The sequence below is a fragment of the Argopecten irradians genome, chromosome 1 (assembly GCF_041381155.1).
Source record: "Argopecten irradians isolate NY chromosome 1, Ai_NY, whole genome shotgun sequence".
Classification (NCBI taxonomy): Eukaryota; Metazoa; Mollusca; class Bivalvia; order Pectinida; family Pectinidae; genus Argopecten; species Argopecten irradians.
In genome coordinates, this window is record NC_091134.1 from 24382489 (window position 1) to 24404401 (window position 21913).

Consider the following 21913-nt stretch of genomic DNA (forward strand, 5'->3'; position numbering starts at 1 on the left):
GCCATATAACAGTTGAATACATTTGCTAACACATTACATCCCTAAAATATCCCGCGTGTGCCAATTATGTTCACTATGACGTCATCAACATGCAGTTTCCCGCCATTTTTCACAAAAATCCTTGAAAAATCATACTTTTTGAGTGGTTTTCTCTAAAAATGAATGTGGCCGCCTTCATGGAGCAGAAAGAGATTTTCACATGTTGTGTATCGTGTATTTACGCATATCCATCCATGCAAAATATAAAGTTGCTCCAAGGTGGCGGCCAAATCCATTTCAAGCCTTTTTTAACCTAAAGATGATGAATTTCCAGCAAAATTTGGCGAGAAGAGGAAAATCATCAATTTGATGACGTCATAGGTGGAGCACATCGTGTACATGGTTATAAAAAGTTATGTTTTGATGAATGGCAAGTATGGGAGTATTTATTGATGTGAAATTGATGTGGATCAGAGTTAATATTTTTCGGCCTGAAAAATTAAGGCCAAATACTGGTCCTATCGTATCTACTCCTTTACTTATTTTTAACACTTTCTGTGTCATCTTTGAAGGGTTTATTCATATACAGCGCTAAATTAAGAATATTTCCATATTTCTGGTATTAAACCGTTGAATTGTACTAATCTACATCAGTGCGTATAAATCATAATTTACTGTTTTTCACGTTTGCCCTATTTGACTGCACTAAGATAAGTTAGTTAACAGTACTGGGTACCTGCTCTATCTACATATAAACAAAATGATTTTTTTCCAGACATTACAAGCCTATGAAGCTACACCTAAAAGGTCGAGAGTTTGTTTATCTTCATCCTTCTTCTGTAAACAAAAGAAACAACGATTTAAACTCAGCATGGTTCATCTATCACAAGAAAATGAAAACTGAGCAGGTAAGTCCAATATTTTCTTTTAATATTTATTGACTTAGGCTCTACAAAAAGATGAATATATTCTGTAAAGAAAATGTTAGTTTGCATTGTAAAGGTTCATTTATAAAGTTAGAAGGTTTGTTAGTAAAGATAAGTGAGAAAAGCTGGAGAAAAAAAATCAATTTTTGGACTGGAGACTGTCACAGGTCTCTGATTTGTTCGTGACTTATGTAGGACAGTAGCCTAGTAGTTTTTATAGAGAACCACATTTTCAATCTGTATAGTAAGCTCCGGATTTTCACACAACTACCATCTGGCAAGTTGTATGTCTTCACCGTTAAATGGGAGGGTACATTTTAGTGTTTGCTATATTTCAACCCTTTCAATGCTGTACGTGATATCACACCCAGTATCAGTTTTGTATGTAATTGGGGGAATAGTGATGATAACATCAAAATAAGTAGCCTGTTGTCAATGTCAACATAATTTTGTTTGTTTGATTTATTAACATCCTATTAACAGCTATGGTCATGTAAGGACGGCCTCCCATGTATGCGGTATGTTGCGTGTATGTTGTGCGAGGTGCGTGATTTGGGAGACTGCGGTATATTCATGTTGTGTCTTCTTGTATAGTGGAACTGTTGCCCTTTTTATTGTGCTATATCACTGAAGCATGCCGCCGAAGACACCAAGCAACACACCCCACCCAGTCACATTATACTGACAACGGGCGAACCAGTAGTTCCACTTCCTGTATGCTGAGCGTTAAGCAGGAGCAGAAACTACCACTTTTATAGACTTTGGTGTCTCGGCCAGGGGACAGAACCCAGAGCCTTGGCAATACAAAATGTTATAAAGATTTAGTTAGATATATAGGTTTATTGTCCATTAGGAATATAGAACTTTTCACGGTTTTCACAGATTCTGATTATGGTTTATGGGTGGGAGAAACACTGATGTCTCCCGTGAGTTGTGTTCCTTAGATGCTGATTAACTTGTGATTATTTCAGGTGTATCTATACGATACCAGTGTAGTGTCCCCCTACTCACTTCTCATGTTTGGAGGCGAGATTGAAGCATCAGAAGAAATGGTGGTATGTACATGTCTATCAAGAAAACAATTAAAAAGAAAGGCATCACAAATCACATTGTCATCAGCATTGCCCGTCAATCTTAACATCTCACTTTTAAAAGGTCCATAATTTTGTGACATCCACATAAAACAGTTGAGTTCAGAATGATGCTTTTGCTAGATTGAACTTCAGAATGGTACTTAACAAGACTGATAATTTGATGAAAATAGATTTCTATGGACACACAATTCGATCTACCAGGTCAATCAAGAGAGGGTCAAGTAAGAGTTAAAGAATTATACTTGTACAAACATGGAGTAAATATGATGAAATCAATATCTAATCTTATAAACAGGATGACGAACTGAGGCCAAAAGTTACAGTGGATGAATGGATCTTATTTTGGACCAGTTTATCAACAGCTCAGATGGTCAAGGTAGGCTTCGAATGATGAGTATTGTAACTTTAATCCTCTCACTTAGCTTTAGTAGCCCACCATCATTAAATGGTATTCAAACAGCTTTTCATCCATGGCTCGTTTCCTGTTTGTCTGTCCTTCTGTTTGTAAGCAGTTCTTATTTAGATGTTGATATTTACATGTTTCAAAATTTCTTTGATTTCGTTTGCCCTTATATCTGTGTCAATGTGACCAAGTGGTTTATCTCTGGATATTAAATCTGGCTTAGAGGTTTCCTCTTACCTAACCTGGAACAGCTTATACGTGTCATATCTCAGCGGAAATTTTGACATGTTTATTTTACTTTAAAAATTAGTACCGGGTAATCTATTGAAAACCATACGTTTTGCTAAATTAAGTTGTGAAAATTATCCAAAGGCATGGACTAACATGTATGATATTTTATAGACATTAGTTACAACACAGAACTTTTGCACCACAATAGTCCTTGCTTTTAATGCTTTATGTATGTTTTGCTTAATGATCTGAATGTATCTACTCACTTTACTGCACTGTAGATGTAAATATAATTTTTTTTAGTACTGCTAAAATCCATTTTGAGCGCTTCTTTGACTTTATAAAATAACAACCTATAAATTGTGTATTGCAAAAAAAAATTTGTTTATTTTTGTTGCGCTTCTTAATCCATGAGCATAAAATTACAGCACATGTAACGTTAAGTCACTAGTTGTTTGAATACAAGACAAAAACCAAACTAACCATGTGCATTATAACATCAATAATACATCTGTTTTTTGTAGGATCTTCGACAACAGTTAGACAAAATATTGGAGGAAAAGATCAAACATCCGGGACCAACAGACTGGTCCAAAAGTAGCAGGGAGGGTGCCATTATTGTCTGCCATTACTGAACTGTTAACAACAGAAATACTGGTAAATTATAAAGGTGAGAACATTCAAGCACAAAGAAAAGTACCATGGATTCAAATGGTGATATCTATACGGGGATACTACCACCAAGCTAAGGGAAAGCAGGAGCAGAAACTACCACTTTTACAGATGTGTCTCGGCCAGGGGACAGAACCCAGAGCCTTGGCAATATAAAATGTTATAAAGATTTAGTTAGATATATAGGTTTATTGTCCATTAGGAATATAGAACTTTTCACGGTTTTCACAGATTCTGATTATGGTTTATGGGTGGGAGAAACACTGATGTCTCCCGTGAGTTGTGTTCCTTAGATGCTGATCAACTTGTGATTATTTCAGGTGTATCTATACGATACCAGTGTAGTGTCCCCCTACTCACTTCTCATGTTTGGAGGCGAGATTGAAGCATCAGAAGAAATGGTGGTATGTACATGTCTATCAAGCAAACAATTAAAAAGAAAGGCATCACAAATCACATTGTCATCAGCATTGCCCGTCAATCTTAACATCTCACTTTTAAAAGGTCCAGAATTTTGTGACATCCACATAAAACAGTTGAGTTTAGAATGATGCTTTTGCTAGATTGAACTTCAGAATGGTACTTAACAAGACTGATAATTTGATAAAAATAGATTTCTATGGACACAATATTCGATCTTACAGGTCAATCGAGAGAGGGTCAAGTAAGAGTTAAAGAATTATACTTGTACAAACATGGAGTAAATATGATGAAATCAATATCTAATCTTATAAACAGGATGACGAACTGAGGCCAAAAGTTACAGTGGATGAATGGATCTTATTTTGGACCAGTTTATCAACAGCTCAGATGGTCAAGGTAGGCTTCGAATGATGAGTATTGTAACTTTAATCCTCTCACTTAGCTTTAGTAGCCCACCATCATTAAATGGTATTCAAACAGCTTTTCATCCATGGCTCGTTTCCTGTTTGTCTGTCCTTCTGTTTGTAAGCAGTTCTTATTTAGATGTTGATATTTACATGTTTCAAAATTTCTTTGATTTCGTTTGCCCTTATATCTGTGTCAATGTGACCAAGTGGTTTATCTCTGGATATTAAATCTGGCTTAGAGGTTTCCTCTTACCTAACCTTGAACAGCTTATACGTGTCATATCTCGACGGAAATTTTGACATGTTTATTTTACTTTAAAAATTAGTACCGGGTAATCTATTGAAAACCATACGTTTTGCTAAATTAAGTTGTGAAAATTATCCAAAGGCATGGACTAACATGTATGATATTCTATATTCATTAGTTACAACACAGAACTTTTGCATCACAATAGTCCTTGCTTTTAATGCTTTATGTATGTTTTGCTTAATGATCTGACCGTATCTACTCACTTTACTGCACTGTAGATGTAAATATAATGAATTTATCTACTCACTTTACTGCACTGTAGATGTAAATATAATGATTTTTGACAGTACTGCTAAAATCCATTTTGAGCGCTTATTTGACTTTACAAAATAACAACCTATACATTTTGTATTGCAAAAAAATTTTGTTTATTTTTGTTGCGCTTCTTAATCCATGAGCATAAAATTACAGCACATGTAACGTTAAGTCACTAGTTGTTTGAATACAAGACAAAAACCAAACTAACCATGTGCATTGTAACATCAATAACACATTCTGTTTTTTTGTAGGATCTTCGACAACAGTTAGACAAAATATTGGAGGAAAAGATCAAACATCCGGGACCAACAGACTGGTCCAAAAGTAGCAGAGAGGGTGCCATTATGTCTGCCATTACTGAACTGTTAACAACAGAAATACTGGTAAATTATAAAGGTGAGAACATTCAAACACAAAGAAAAGAAAAGTACCATGGATTCAAATGGTGATATCTAGGGATACAACCACAAAAAGAAAGTACATGGATTTAGATGGTGATATCTAAAGTTACTTTCACCAAGAAAGGGAAAGTACCATGGATTTAGATGGTGATATCTAAAGTTACTTTCACCAAGAAAGGGAAAGTACCATGGATTTAGATGGTGATATCTAAAGTTACTTTCACCAAGAAAGGAAGGATCAATGTTACTAGGATTACCCAAGAAAGGAAAGTACCATGGATTTAGATGTGATATCTAAAGTTACTTTCACCAAGAAAGGGAAAGTACCATGGATTTAGATGGTGATATCTAAAGTTACTTTCACCAAGAAAGGGAAAGTACCATGGATTTAGATGGTGATATCTAAAGTTACTTTCACCAAGAAAGGGAAAGTACCATGGATTTAGATGGTGATATCTAAAGTTACTTTCACCAAGAAAGGGAAAGTACCATGGATTCAAATGGTGATATCTAGGGATACTACCACCAAGAAAGGGAAAGTACCATGGATTTAGATTGTGATATCTAGGGATACTTCCACCATGAAAGGGAAAGTACAATGGATTTAGATTGTGATATCTAGGGATACTACCACCAAGTAAGGGAAAGTATCATGGATTCAGATGGTGATGGCTAGAGATACAACCACCAAGGAAGGAAAATTACCATGGATTCAGATGGTGATATCTAAAGTTACTTCCACCAAGAAAGGGAAAGTACCATGGATTCAGATGGTGATGTCTAGGGATACTACCACCAAGAAAGTAAAATTGCCATGGATTCAAATGGTGATATCTAGGGATACTACCACCAAGAAAGGGAAAGTACCATGGATTTAGATTGTGATATCTAGGGATACTTCCACCAAGAAAGGGAAAGTACCATGGATTTAGATTGTGATATCTAGGGATACTACCACCAAGAAAGGGAAGGTACCATGGATTTAGAAGGTGATATCTAAAGTTACTTCCACCAAGAAAGGGAAAGTACCATGGATTCAGATGGTGATATCTAGGGATACTACCACCAAGAATGGGAAATTACCATGGATTCAGATGGTGATGACTAGGGTAAAATTACCATGGATTCAAATGGTGATATCTAGGGATACTACCACCAAGAAAGGGAAAGTACCATGGATTCAGATGGTGATGAGTAAGTGGCTAAAAGACATAAAACAGAGGAAAACAAAGTGAGAAGTTTCAAAACTTGGCAGTAGGTTTATCTTAACTAGTAGCAATGTGTGAGACGACTCTACAGGGGTTTGTCCAAACAGTGAAGGGGCTGCAATAGTTAAGCAGGTTTTTTTTAAAGTGTCTAACGTTGGGAACTAAATTAGAGCAATTGGATGACAACCAGAAAAAAAAATCCCCAAAACATTTAACATTCTTTTGATCCAGACAATTTTCAGTGTTGCATCAATTTTTTGTGGATCTTTTTTTTACTTTGGTTTTGAATCTAGTCAGAACTAAAGGTGTGATGACTGATATTATTATTGAAATGGAGAATGAGGGCGGTATTTACAACATGGATTCAATTTTTACAACAAGTAATTCATTTGATATTTAGATTTAGCTATAGCATGGCATGTTTTAACATACTAGATCATGCATAATATTTCATGGGTTACATCGAATCTGTCTATTAAATTTTATTGAATATTTCAACGTTGCAATGTGTTGTTTGTAATGATATCTAGTTCGTAATGAAATTACATTGTACGATCGGCCCCTGTTTTGTAACAAAGGGGCATAACTCTGAGAATGGTGCAGACATCTTGTTCTGATATAAATAATAAACATCTGCGCTGTATAAGGATTATTGCCACCATGTTTTATTGAAATCTGTTCAGTAGTTTAGGACGAGTAGTAGTTTAGTAACAAAGAGTCATAACTATAAAGTTGATTGTTCTGATATATCGTAAATTGGAATATTTTAGCTTATTTGGCATGAAAACGCCAAAATTTAACACACAAAAATTTAGCTACATATTTATTTGTTTGCATACAAATATGAAATTATCTACACACTATTTGTTATATAAACACACACTCTCTGGTAAAATATTTAAGATATATTCTGTCAACTGGAACAAAACAGCAATACCTGTGCGAGTCTTTCTTTTGTGCAAATATGTACATGTAAGGTCACAGTACCCAAATCGGATCAAAGATTCGAAAAACTGCTTTTTTTCCATTGCATTCACATTTTACATGAAAAATAAGTCATGAAAATGACATTCCACAATATTAAATAAGTTTTGAAGCAGTGTTCAATTTTATTATACTTGACATTGAAATTGCCAAGTTAGTGTTATTTTGGTCAATCTCCTATAACGGTTTATTTTCTCATGTTTCAACATTACACTGCACAACATATCATCAAAATATTTAAGTGTGTACCTAAAATAAGAACAGAGAAACATTTCAAGAGGTATATGATGAACAAGGTAGTCCATACCTTTATTTACGATGCCACTTATAATGATTTAATTCTGCCACCATATTGACACTACAAGTTCATTATACTCAACGATCACAGGAAAACTCATCTGTCTAATGGACATATCTGCTATCGACCGAAAACCCCCAAACAAGTAGGCCTACTTGTACTGTGATTTTCCAGATTTTTCAATGTTGTATAAGAGTTATTTCCCTTCTATCACTGCTGTGATCTTTTTTGTTGAGTTTTTATATGTACAAATATGTATTGTGATCTGTGATTATTTATTCAACTTACTGTAAAGATAGATATGTAACTATTTATTACTTTTACTTCAGACCAATAATTCAAAAGAATGTCTTTGTATTGATATGGCTTCAAAACTAACAACGTTAGTTTTTTAGCCCACCATCATCAGATGGTGGGCTATTCAAATCGCTTTTCGTCCATGGTCCATGGTCCGTCCTTCCGTCCGTCCGTCCGTTCTTCCGTTCGTCCGTCCGTCCGTTTTTCCGTCCTTCCGTCCGTTATCAATTCTTGTTACCGCTATTTCTCAGAAAGTGCTGAAGGGATCTTTCTCAAATTTCATATGTAGGTTCCCCTAGGGCCCTAGTTGTGCATATTGTATTTTGGGACCAATCAGTCAATAAAACGGCCGCCAGGCGGCCATCTTGGACTTTGATAGTTCAAGTTTGTTACCGCTATTTCGCAGAAAGTACTGAAGGGATCTCTCTCAAATTTCACATGTAGGTTCCCCTAGGGGTCTAGTTGTTCATATTGCATTTTGGGACCAATCGGTCAACAAGATGGCCGACAGGCCGCCATCTTTGATTTTGATTGATAAAGTTTGTTACCGCTATTTCTCAGAAAGTAATGAAGGGATCTCTCTCAAATTTCACATGTAGGTTTCCCTAGGGTGTAGTTGTGCTATCATTTGGATAACCAAAGATGGCGACAGCTGCCTCTGGATTTATGATAAAGTTGTTACCGCTATTTCTCAGAAAGTAATGAAGGGATCTCTCTCAAATTTCACATGTAGGTTTCCCTAGGGGTGTAGTTGTGCATATTGCATTTTGGGACCAATCGGTCAACAAGATGGCCGACAGGCCACCATCTTGGATTTTGATTGATAAAATTTGTTACCGCTATTTCTCAGAAAGTATCGAAGCGATTGTTCTCAAATTTCACATGTAGGTTCCCCTAGGGCCATAGTTGTGCATTATGCATTTTTGGACCGATCGATGAACAAGATGGCCGACAGGACGCCATCTTGGATTTTGACAATTGATGTTTGTTACCGCTTTATCTCGGAAAGTACTTGGGATCCGTGTCAAATTGCATGTGCAGGTTCCCCTTGGGGTCTAGCTGTGCATATCACATTTTTGGACCGATCAGTGAACAAGATGGCCGCAGGCCGCCATCTTGGATTTTGATAGTTGAAGCTTGTTACCATTATTTCTCAGAAAGTACTAATGGGATCTGTCTCAAATTGCATGTCCATGTTCCCCTAGGGGTCTAGTTGTGCATATTGCATTTTGAGACTGATTGATGAACAAGATGGCTGACAGGCCTCCATCTTGGATTTTGTTAGTTGAAGCTTGTTACCACTATTTCTCAAAAAGTACTAAAGGGATCTGTCTCCAATTTTTTTGGCAAGTTCCCCTACTGGTCTAGTTGTGCATGTTGAATTTTAGGACCAATCGGTCAACAAGATGGCCGACAGGCCACCATCTTGGAATTTGATAATTGATATTTGTTACCGTTTTATATCTCAGATAGTTCTCAAAGGATCTTTCTCAAATTTCATATGTAGTAATATGTAGTAAAAGTTTTAAAAGCAGAGAAAAGATCCCTCTTTCGTTTGTCAGACATAGATCATTCTTTGGTGGGCGCCAAGATCCCTCTGGGATCTCTTGTCATTGTTACAGGATCTGTGTATAGAAACAGTAAATCTTCAGAATCTTTATCTTTCATTCAAATCAAGTTATTCACCAAAAATTTACAAGGCATAGGGAAATGCCAAAATTTTCTGACGCTGAAATATTCCAATTTACGGTGTCACATATGTATCCACTGTATAAGTATAATTGCCAGAGTTTTATTGAAATCTTTCCTGTAGAGTAGTCGGTAAATCATTGTCTCTACAGACGGACAAACTGAATCCAGTGTGCTTATCCATGTGTGATTTACCATCACTCCTCAGACAAAAACAATACTTGGGCCCATATTCATGAAAGTGTATCTTCAATCAGAGAACAGGATTTAATGGTGAATGTTGGAATTCGCAGAGTAATGCGAGTAACCAGAGTATTCGAATAATAGATGGCATTTTGCACCTCCATTTGACCCCTACATACATGTGAACTTAATAAATACTAAATGATTTACACTAAAAACGAAATGTATTGCATTTGTAAAGGATTTCCATGTAGACAGGCCCAAGTGATTGTAAAAACATTCAACGGATTACATAAAACACAACTAAAACCACTGAATTTGTAAGTTTTTTTTAAATTTTAATTACAGGAAGACTTACAAGAAACAGCTGATAATGGATGTTCTAAAATAATAAATGAGAGAAAGTCAGCTTTATATGTGGAGTTATGTCCCCTGCCACATCCGTTTCTTTATAAGTACAAAAGGTCTCGGTGGGCGTTTAGTCCTTTTTCAACACATGACTTTTGATTTCTTTATTGATTTATACTGCAACACACTGATTTTGAAAGTGTTGCATTGGTTATAAAAATTACTGTACATGATTTTGGGGTAATACGCAAAATTAACCTATTCACAAAATTTGATGCAAAGTTGATAAGATCTAGTACCATAATGTGATGCAATGTTAAACTGAGTGTATTCAAATATTTTTAGCCCTAATCTATCATAATCAATGAGCTCTTTGTTTAGAGTAAGGAAACCTCTGACCTGTGTTCTTTTCTTCACTGTTCCAACTAATGAATATTTTCTAAAATTTAAATCTAGTACATGATCTATTTTACAGGAGCACATTGGGAGTTATTTCCCTTTGTTCAGGGTTGTCTTAAAACGAAACATCAAAAATGCTTCAAAATATTCTTCAATTGAAGTCTTCAGAGAATGGTTAATACTACTTTACATATCTCATTTTAATCAATAAGTGCCTTATCATCTTCCTTCATTTAAATTTGATCTCGCTAAACAGTGTGATCAATAAAACTTTTCTTGTAAAACATGTATCGAAGCCCTTTTCTTGTAAAACATGTATCGAAGCCCATTACAAAAGCAGTATATAATTTAAAGCAATGAATTGTTGAATCTGTTTCCTTCATCAAAGCTTTGGGCCAGTACTCTGCTATTTTTGTAAGTATATTAGAGATGTAAGATTAAAAAGTAGATGATTTCTCACTCACAAAGTAAGATCTTACAGGTATACATGTGGCATGATTTACTCAGGAGCACGAGGAAAAGGAAGAAAACCTGCGATATATAATATATATATAAAATGATGATGCTTACAATAGTGTAGGATGGTATATATACAATGCTTACAACATCCAGTCATGTGTATGTACCCTAATTTACATCATATCACAAAGGTCAAGGTCAACAAACCACAAAGGTCAAACAAAGGTCAAAGAAAATACCAAAATGGAGCGTGAACTGACCTGCAGACTTTGTGCTTTGATTCCAGTGTTTAAGCTTGGCATTTAAATAATTTGGAAAATAGTAAAATACATAACACTTTGTGTTTAAAATTTTTACCTTAAAAGAATTTTTTTAGTAATTTGAAAAATTTCATATTTTTTTCAATATCAAAGAAACACGTTGCACACAAGTTAAAAATTAATGTGAAGCAACTAAATAATTGAAGTAATTTCTACGGAGAATGGAGCCTTAACAAAGCCATTACATGTATACAAATGATAGCAAGATAACAGATGAAAATCTCTAACAATTAAGATGAATCACAACAAAATGGATGTACACACCATCAGAACAAGGTCATGTGTACAGGATATTGGGTCATAGTGACCTACTTTATGCGTAATACAACAATATAAACACAAGCTCACAATGAAGAATGTTTAACAGTTTTATCACAAAATATTTTTTTTGTCAAAAACCTAAATAAAAAACAAACAAAAAAAGAAAATACAAGGTACATGTATTACAATAAATTGCTAAACACTGATGATATTTGTTTGTAATGAATGTAACCGAGATAAATTTGACTTAGCAGCAACACATTGTGTACAAAAACCGAGTCTAAGACACAAGGTCCCCATCATAACATGTAAAACAATCATCATTGTTCATATACAACTATTGGCGATATGTGCTTCAATGTCCGACGATCCCCGTCGACTATCGTTTCTTAATGTCGTACTAAACAATTCTATTACGTCTCCTCAAATACATTCATATTGTTCAAATATATTAATACGTTATAAAAGTAAAAGTTTGTACCGACTCGTGTTACAATATATACTTATATACCTATCTTTATACACCATGTTGTTATAAATGCCTGGAATGTACTGGGTTTTTAACTATTTCTTATATAATTTTCCTAGTATATTTACAAAAAAACATTATATACATTCCTTCATAACTTGAAATAAAATTAGGTGGCTTGAAGATTTTAGTATAGATATAAATGTTAGTATGTTTCTTTAATAAATAAAAAAAGTTATCACAACTTCATCAAAAATCTGATATCGGTGAAGATTGATATTAGTTTAAGTAAAAACACAACCAGTTTTAAAAGTTTGAAGGATGTCAATAAATAATTAAAAGTTGTATATTGGATAAAACAATGTCAACAGACAAAAAACACAAAAGTGTACACACTGGGAAACATAACAACTCATATCAAGTCTCATTTGAGATGGAAGTTTTCTCAAACTGTGGAGAAAACCAAGATGAAAAAATCCTCACAACGCCAAACTCATCATAAACAGAAGCAGTGATATCAAGCTCGCTGATACTGCAGAATGTAAAGCTGGTGCCTGTGTTATCATAGCACTTCAACACTTCAATAAGGAGGAGCACAACTCGAAGCACAGCAAATACTAAATAATGGCACTACTCTTTCTAAAGGAGCTAAATAAGAACAAACAACTCCACGTGAACTCTAGTTTTTGCTTTAAGTGTTTTTGCATGGAATGAATACTGTTAAATATAGTTTTAATTTTATAAAAGAATATTAAAGCTTGTGTGTTGATGATTAGAATTTGTATAATCTGTAATGTATATATTTATTTTACTACTGTGCAATAGTTAAATTTCACGGGTGTAAAATTTCGCAATTTGCTGTTTGGATTATTTTTTGCGTGGGGATTACTTTCGTGAATCATATTCAAAGCCTTTAAAAATCGTCATTCACACGGTAGGCTATCACATTGGCATTATCATGATTTTGATAAAGTTTGCAAATTTGGATTATCCACAAATTTTTAAAAAAAATTAAAACCCTCACGAACATGAGTAACTATACAATAGAGATAGGAAAATCAACAAGGTGGAGTATAAGTGATGTGTTGAATTATTGCAATCTTACACATCAAAAATCATACATTGCTTTTTATAAACAAAGCAAAACAACTAGATTAATAAGCTTAAATCAAAATTTCAAAGCAAATATTAGACCAAATAATATGAATTCCTTCCTTGTCCCTGAATAACACAAAAAACCTTAGGACTACACGCCTCGTTGTAACTGATATAACTCAAGTGTTACCTACCCCAATTAACTGGCCATAAAGCTATTCAACTCAGAGACATAAACCCAATTCTAGCAAACAAGTCTAAATTGCCATTTTGTTTTTTGTTCTCTGTCATATTCATACTTTTCTGTCAAGATCAAACCTTGACATTTTTTAAGAATGTTCTATACTTCAATACTGACAGCAATTTTCTCTGTTTCACACCAACTTATCTGCAAAAACATTTTGCAACTTAGAACATGTGTACACAAACATTTGATGTCTGTATATATGTATATTAGTAAGGTAACCATTTACCTGATATATGTTTTGGTACCTAAATATATAGTCTTGTTACAAATTTGTTTTAAAGGTGTGTGTACATATCCCTGGAAATATTATGCATAAATTATGAGATTTATGCTTTACGACAATTTATTACACCATTTAACTGTTTAAATTATGCATCCAATAATTTATGCTTAATGATGACAAACTTTCTCAGTTATGTCCTGACAAAATTACAAATCAATAATTCTTTTTATCTGCTGTTCAGATTTTTCAGAATACTTTCAGATCATACTCCGGCTATTGCCTCAGAAAGATAATGTTGAATCGTCCCACTCAAGATCTTTAAGCTTCTTAACCACCACTTCCTCTTCCTCCTCGTCTGAACTATCACAGTCGTCATGGTAACTATCAATATCATCATCACTATCTGAATCATCTCGCAGTTTCATGGGAACATCTTCATATTCAAACACCTTCAAAGAAAAAGACACCAATTTAGCAAATTACAATGGAGAAGTCTGATTTCAATAGCCCTTCTGACGTGTACCTATATTAAGTTCTTTTTGCAGCAAAGATTATAAGCGTACAGGGGTACATAACAAAACACAACAAAGGCCATTGGCAACATTATGTCCCCTCTGTCTCCCCATTTCATGGCTGGTGCCTAAAATGGCATTTTTCACAGGTATAACATTTAAATGCCATTGGATAGGCGAGATGATGAATGAAAAAGTAATTTCCTAAATACTATAATCTAATGGTCAACAATTTGTCTTGTGATAGTCATTGTAAGAAAACAAGTATAAAGTATTACCTTTTCCCTTACCTCCCTTTGTTCCATTGGGTTGACAGTGATATTTAGGGCCGAATTATCCCATTCCATCTCCATCATCTTATCGTCCACCTGTACCACGGTGCGTCGGTGTGCCGCTCGGATACGAATCACTCCCAGAATGATCATGAACAAAAGGAATCCCACACATACAACGATGATAGCTACCATTCCAACATCTGAAAGTAACAAAAGAGCTTGTATAATAATAGATACCATTCCGACGTCTAAAAGGAACAAAAGGGATCATATTTACAATGATAGTAACCATTCCGACGCCTGAAAGTAAAAAAAGAGCTCGTAAAATATTAGCTACCATTCCGACCTCTAAAAATAACCTAAGGGATCATATCTACAATATTAGCTACCATTCCGATGTCTAAAAGTAACAGAAATGCTGGTATAACGATAGCTACCATTCTGACGTCTAAAAGTAACAGAAATGCTCATATAATGATAGCTACCATTCTGACGTCTAAAAGTAACAGAAATGCTGGTATAATGATAGCTACCATTCCGACGTCTAAAAGTAACAGAAATGCTGGTATAATGAAAGCTACCATTCTGACATCTAAAAGTAACAGAAATGCTCATATAATGATAGCTACCATTTTGACGTTTAAAAGTAACAGAAATGCTGGTATAATGATAGCTACCATTTCCGACGTCTAAAAGTAACAGAAATGCTGGTATAATGATAGCTACCATTCTGACGTCTAAAAGTAACAGAAATGCTGGTATAATGATAGCTACCATTCCGACGTCTAAAAGTAACAGAAATGCTGGTATAATGATAGCTACCATTCAAACGTCTAAAAGTAACAGAAATGCTCATATAATGATAGCTACCATTCCGACGTCTAAAAGTAACAGAAATGCTCATATAATGATAGCTACCATTCAAACGTCTAAAAGTAAAAGAAATGCTGGTATAATGATAGCTACCATTCTGACGTCTAAAAGTAACAGAAATGCTGGTATAATGATAGCTACCATTCCGACGTCTAAAAGTAACAGAAATGCTGGTATAATGATAGCTACCATTCCGACGTCTAAAAGTACAGAAATGCTGGTATAATGATAGCTACCATTCTGACGTCTAAAAGTAACAGAAATGCTGGTATAATGATAGCTACCATTCGGCCGTCTAAAAGTAACAGAAATGCTGGTATAATGATAGCTATCATTCCGATGTCTAAAAGTAACAGAAATGCTCGTATAATGATAGCTACCATTCCGACGTCTAAAAGTAACAAAAATGCTCATATAATGATAGCTACCATTCCGACGTCTTAAAGTAACAGAAATGCTGGTATAATGATAGCTACCATTCCGACGTCTAAAAGTAACAGAAATGCTGGTATAATGATAGCTACCATTCCGACGTCTAAAAGTAACAGAAATGCTGGTATAATGATAGCTACCATTCCGATGTCTAAAAGTAACAGAAATGCTGGTATAATGATAGCTACCATTCCGATGTCTAAAAGTAACAGAAATGCTGGTATAATGGTAGCTACCATTCCGATGTCTAAAAGTAACAGAAATGCTGGTATAATGATAGCTACCATTCCGACGTCTAAAAGTAACAGAAATGCTGGTATAATGATAGCTACCATTCCGATGTCTAAAAGTAACAGAAATGCTGGTATAATGATAGCTACCATTCCGATGTCTAAAAGTAACAGAACTGCTCGTATAATGATAGCTACCATTCAAACGTCTAAAAGTAACAGAAATGCTCATATAATGATAGCTACCATTCCGATGTCTAAAAGTAACAGAAATGCTGGTATAATGATAGCTACCATTCCGATGTCTAAAAGTAACAGAACTGCTCGTATAATGATAGCTACCATTCCGACGTCTAAAAGTAACAGAAATGCTCATATAATGATAGCTACCATTCCGACGTCTAAAAGTAACAAAAGGGATCAAAGGTTAATTCTAACCGGGTCATGTAAGGATGTGCCAGGTTTAATGGAGGAGGAAAACTGGAGTACCCGGAGATAACCCATCGACCAGTGTTCAGTACCTGGCAACTGCCCTACATAGCCATTAGTATGGTGGACAAAGATATGCACATATGATAACATTTACCTTGAAAGATGCCTTACAGTGAGAAAGAAATGTTAAGAAAATATCACTGAAGTGAAGATAGCAGAATATCAATATGATAATATTAGGATGATTGTGATAACGAACTAGGGAAAGCATGTGCTGCCACTCAGACTGGTACAGAATATTGATATAATATTATGATGATTACGATAACGTACAAGGGAAAGCATGTACTGCCACTCTGACTGGTACAGAATACTGATATAATATTATGATGAATGTGATAACTTACTTGGGGAAGCGTGTGCTGCCACACCAACTGGTACGTTGCCACTGATGCTGTTGTCCAGTTTAAACTGCTGGATGTGGCTCTCCTGAGCATGAGCATGGACCACCTTCCTAGGCTCACTGTGGACCGATACAATCTGGAACAAACAGTACCAATGTGCTCTTTCTTTCTATCTCTCAAATGCAGTGTTTTCTCTATTTATATCTCTCAGAAATATGGTTTCAGTATCATAGTTGGTGAAATGAACCTTGGGCTAAAGAGGCATTTTCTTTACCAAATGTTAAAGTGTATCACTAATCATTTGCTGCCTGTTGTTAAAGTGTATCACTTGCTGCCTGTTCTCATTGGTTTTTATCCATGTTTGATTACAAAGTAAGACTACCTTGAACTGGATGTGGCCGTACTTTAAACTTGAGCAGAACCTGAACTTACTTTCACCTTAATCTGGTTATGACCTTTAACCTTGAGTTTGATGTGAACTTACCTTGACCTCCAGCTGGTTGCTAATGAAGCGTCCACTTTGCGAAGAACAGCTGAGAATGAACTTGCGGCTGTTGAGTGCATTGCCATTGTTATGGAAATAATAGAGCTCCTGCATCACTCGCTCATAGTTGTCTTTGGTATCAGCATCTGGCGATGGTAATTACACAGGTCTATAATTGTATACATACATGGTGTATATCTATAGTGCTTACTACACATACATTTAATGGTATTTTATATCTTAACATAATATACATTTGGCATCTGTAAGCGGATCAAACACTATAATTTGTTTGAAATGAAATTTGATAATAGGAATTTTGTTTCAAAGCCAAACAATTAATTTTAAATCAGACAATATGTTTATATTAGAGGAATTTCATTTCGAAAGTTTTCAGAAATAGTTGTTCAATCAAAATTATTTTCAACAAAAGTCCAGAGTAAACATGACAAAATATTTCTACATATATGTACTTTATAAACAGCAATATGTGATATAAATGTATAAGGTTTCTTACTTGTTATGACAAGTCCGCTGTTCGTTTCACTTCCCTCTAAGTGCATGTTGAAACGGGAGATTGTGCTCTCAGGAAGATTGAGGTGTTCAACACGGAAATCCAGAGGGGGATCAGCCCTGATCGTACAAGTGTCTAATAAAATGTCTTGTTGTGGGACTTCCTTCTCAATGGTCTCCTCTGTCAAATGGAGATTTGTATTTTAAATTGAATCTATGATTTTTTCCCCATTTTTTTTTGTATGTGCAATAGCTATTCAATATATAAAACTCATGTAATTTTTTTAAATCTTTTTTCAAAATTCCTAACAAACTAAGATTATCTGCAGCAATAAATCAGAAACAATTTCACCTTGTTATCTTGAACATATGTATTTTTAAAACTTGAAAACTTTGGTTAAAGTTCAACATGAACATTCAAACTCACATTACCAGAATTACTTTGTTACTTGGAGTTTTACCATTATAATTTTACATTGGAAATGACGCACATTGCATCTAAGCTTGAAGCATTACACGATAAGGGAACAGGACTGTGTGTTTGACGTGATATATTAAGTATGGTGATAGACTTACGTTGGTTCCTGGTGCGTGATAACTTGTCTTGTAATTTCTGTATTTTTGATGGCATTGTCCCATCTTCTTCCTCATCTTCATCCTCATCCTCATCGGGAGCGAGGCCGTTATGAAGCAGGAAGTCGACACCAATATGAATGCCTGTGAAGATCCTCTGGCCAGAGAGAAGCTGGGAGGCTGTGGACTGGACAATGTGGGGGCCCGACAGGGAAATGGAGGGGATAGGGGCAGGATTCACCATTACAAACGTCTCAGCGATGGGCAAGATCACTTCCTTATCATCACAGCTGAAAATATAGGTAAAGTGTCAATACTATCAGATATCTGTTATATTAGAATTTTATTGTTCAAAACATAGGTAAAAAGATTATTATAGTTAAGATGTAAGCTTTGAAAACAATTCTATGTACCATAATTTCTTTTGGATTGCCCGCTGTTGTGACATTATTTTGTGAGGAAAATCTGCATTGTTTTCACCATAAAGTATGGTGTTACATTATCAAACACATGACATTACAATCATACTCACAAGGGCAGATAACTCTGTAATATGCACATACAGAAAAGCCCTCCATAAATCATGTTATCAGCAGACAATACACGAGAAATGTAGTTATATATTTGCTATCCAACCAAATGGACCAAAGGCACTGATAAAATATTCAATTATAAGATGGATATTTCATTATGAGCACATGAATTAAACCACAGAGCAGTGTTTAGAAATACATACTGGACGTTGGTTGAAATGTCAATGTTTCTCCGCCCTGGGGTAGGGAACTGGCGTGCATTGAGGTAGACAATATCTCGTACAAGATTCTGAACCTTGGTAATATTTTTACCCTCGATGGTAAACTCTGTCATCTCGCTGTTGTAGCTCAAAGCCTGAAAGTAGAGGTACAATGGGCAAATTAAAACTGTTTAATGGGCAAATTAAAACTGTTTAATGGGCAATTAAAACAGTTCAATGGGCAAATCCAAACTATTTAATGGGTTAGAAAATTATAACTGTTGATGGGTTTAACAGATCAAAACTTTCTATTGTTACACGTAAAAGGATTGGATTATACAAAAAGAAAAATTGTGAATTCAGAAATCAGACTGCAGAAATGTTAAATAAATATCATCAGACTGCAGAAATGTTAAATAAATATCAACTATGAAGGGGAAGTAACCACAAACAAATTATTATTTTTGGTACATTTCTTGATAAATCAATAAACTTTTTCTAAAGATATGAAGATTTCTGAAATTAATGCTAACAGCAGCCTCTAAATGTTCTGATTTGTTACCATAATAACAGAAATAAAGATATAATAGAGCATACTTACTGAACCCGTCAGCAGAGCTTTGGTTCCTTTGAAGTCTAGGTTTTCCTTACAGCTATTCAGACAATGGATGACACGGTCACTCTCAGTTTGTCCCTTAAGGACGGACAGACCCGCCAAAAATCCTCGTAGGTAGTGCTCAAACTTATTTTTGGCACCTGTAAAAGTAGAGTATAGTTCATTACTATGGTTTATAATATTACACAGATAGTAATATCTATTGTAAGCATAGAAATCGCTGTTTACAATTTTACAATGAAAGAATTCATATTGGGAGAAAAACTTCTGCTTGTAGTTTACTAGCTTCAGATTCATACACCCTTGGTAGGTCAATATTACACAAAAAGTTATGAAATAGTGGATATACCCACCCTGCCAGCATGCACCAACAACAAGTTTGGTAGAATGGACTTTGACGGTGTGTTGTAGTGGCCAGTCATCTACTACCTCCATGTTAGATTGGTCGGGGATCAGCAACTTGCCGTCGATGTACAGTCGCACCTAAAAACAACCAAATACAACAGTAACTTAAACAGTCAAATGTCAATGTAGGTAACTGTACAAGGAAACTGCACTGTAAGAACAATGCTTGATCCTAGTCTCACAATAAGAAGCAAAATTTATTAATAAAAGTTTCAGATGAATAGTCAGGGATCAATCTAGACCTCATTTACTACTGTTTATGGATAGTTTCCTCTCAAGAAATAAATTTCCCTCTGTCCTAAACTTCCCCTCTAGAAGGAAAAAAATCCCCCCTTTAAAGTTCATATATGACCGGTTGGTTTTTTTTTAAACAAAATTTTCCCCTCTGACACATTTTTCATCAAATTTTAAAAGTTTTGGTTGTAAATTACCTAATTTTTATCATAAAACTACTGCATATTTTATGATTAGCAAACATTTGTTAATACTGAGTTTAAAATCTTTCTTTCATTAAATCTAACAATGTAAAAGGTTATTTTAAGACATTTTTTTTTCAGCTTCAAAATGAAAATATTTTGAAAACAAAATACGAACAGTGGAATTCCCCTAAATGGCACTAAACTTTTCCCCTAATTTGAATAAGAGTAGTTTCCCCTAAAATCTAGATTGATCCCTGATAGTGACTTTACAAAAGCTTGCATGGTCAGGAATGAACAACACTTAACTTTGTCAAGCCATGTAAAGATACATACGTGAGGATAGTCCATGCTGATGGCGTAGTAATGCCATTCACCATCGTTAATCTGTGGCAGTCGCCAGCGCCACTCCGCAGGCTTAAACACTTCCATATCCTCAGGACTTTCGCCCTCACGACGTAACAAAAACACCAGCTTCTCACCATGAACGAACAAAGCATAATGGTGGCGGTTCATACCTGAAATAAAGCATAATGGTGTTAGTCTTTACCTAAAATGAGAAAAGATTTTATACAAACCAATATGGTATGACTTATCTGACAATATAATATCACAAACATAAATCTGGTATTTCTTTGGGAATGATAGCCTTATTCAAGTTTATCACTGTAGATAATGATCCCATAACTAATTTCCATAGTTAGACATTTTTGAAGTACACAATATCTTTCGTTTTTCTTTTTTGTTTCGAAAATTCAAATTTCATCTCTTCTCAAACCTGTTCAGTGTTGCTCCATTAGATATGCCAAGCTATTGAAAAGAAATATTCTCTCTCTCTTTGAACTATAATTCCTCTTTACATATGTGGCAATGTGAGGCTCAGACGGAACTTTTATTTAAGATAATAATTCAATAACACATGGTGAAATCATGGCATCTTAACAGTATCAAGTCTTGTGAAGTCACAAATTACTTGTCAATGTGTAAATGTGGCAGATAAAAACAGTAAGTGACAAATTCAGTTAACCATTTTTAATATTGATTACAAGATCAAATATAACAATGTTACCTTCGCCATCCGACATACACATTATGTGCTCCTTCTCTGGGCGTCCATCAGGACTTACAGTCAAGTCCTCAAACTCATGTTTCATCCAGGTGGAAATTGTGAAGTGATGAAACAGAGAGTGGTTGAAGTGGGAAATAGGAACTTCTACAGCGTTTGTCTGTCCATCAAAGTAGAAGATCTGGTCACTCTCGTGTCCGTCATCAACATTGAGTGTACTCGTGTAGGTGGTAGTTAGACTTGGTGATGGCAGCAAGTCCACGCTGTTATCATTGGCACCTAGAGGTCAAAAGGTCAAGGGTATCACAAATATAGTACAGGTACCTACTACAGGTAACAAGGTCATAGGAATCACAGATATAGTA

The 21913-nt window shown here is 35.1% G+C and overlaps 3 protein-coding genes across 4 annotated transcripts in view; 2 read left to right on the plus strand and 1 right to left on the minus strand.

Moving 5' to 3' along the window:
- The window catches only part of LOC138321680 (ATP-dependent DNA/RNA helicase DHX36-like), a 30855-nt gene extending 27548 nt beyond the window's left edge, over positions 1-3307 (plus strand). The window contains exons 25-28 of the mRNA XM_069265539.1: positions 755-887; positions 1877-1960; positions 2295-2375; positions 3158-3307. Of these exons, the coding sequence (XP_069121640.1) occupies positions 755-887; positions 1877-1960; positions 2295-2375; positions 3158-3268 (409 nt within the window). The 3' untranslated portion in view covers positions 3269-3307. The remainder of the gene's footprint in view (positions 1-754; positions 888-1876; positions 1961-2294; positions 2376-3157) is intronic.
- A 297-nt stretch (positions 3308-3604) lies between these two features.
- LOC138321682 (ATP-dependent DNA/RNA helicase DHX36-like) lies at positions 3605-5168 on the plus strand. The gene is made up of 3 exons (XM_069265555.1): positions 3605-3709; positions 4044-4124; positions 4955-5168. Exons 1-3 carry the CDS (start codon positions 3671-3673, stop codon positions 5150-5152), a joined length of 318 nt encoding a protein of 105 aa, XP_069121656.1. The 5' UTR covers positions 3605-3670; the 3' UTR covers positions 5153-5168.
- Positions 5169-12886: 7718 nt separating this feature from the next.
- LOC138321685 (calsyntenin-1-like) overlaps positions 12887-21913 on the minus strand; it is a 52757-nt gene continuing 43730 nt past the window's right edge. Inside the window, exons 7-17 of one of the 2 annotated variants that reach the window (XM_069265579.1) lie at positions 21552-21827; positions 20819-21000; positions 20015-20144; positions 19647-19801; positions 19049-19200; positions 18316-18602; positions 17744-17920; positions 17227-17372; positions 16746-16878; positions 14387-14571; positions 12887-14033 (exon numbers count right to left, since the gene is read on the minus strand). In XM_069265579.1, coding sequence (XP_069121680.1) covers positions 13866-14033; positions 14387-14571; positions 16746-16878; positions 17227-17372; positions 17744-17920; positions 18316-18602; positions 19049-19200; positions 19647-19801; positions 20015-20144; positions 20819-21000; positions 21552-21827 — 1991 coding nt within the window. In that variant the 3' untranslated portion in view covers positions 12887-13865. Of the gene's footprint in view, positions 14034-14374; positions 14572-16745; positions 16879-17226; positions 17373-17743; positions 17921-18315; positions 18603-19048; positions 19201-19646; positions 19802-20014; positions 20145-20818; positions 21001-21551; positions 21828-21913 lie in introns of both variants that reach the window. The other variant, XM_069265569.1, reaches the window with a different exon arrangement.

Bases quoted from the DNA above. Each gene is read 5' to 3' on its own strand.
- LOC138321682 (XM_069265555.1), top strand. From the start codon at position 3,671: ATGTTTGGAGGCGAGATTGAAGCATCAGAAGAAATGGTG. The intron at 3,710-4,043 runs GTATGTACATGT...TCTTATAAACAG, and splicing joins AAGCATCAGAAGAAATGGTG to GATGACGAACTGAGGCCAAA. The intron at 4,125-4,954 runs GTAGGCTTCGAA...GTTTTTTTGTAG, and splicing joins CAACAGCTCAGATGGTCAAG to GATCTTCGACAACAGTTAGA.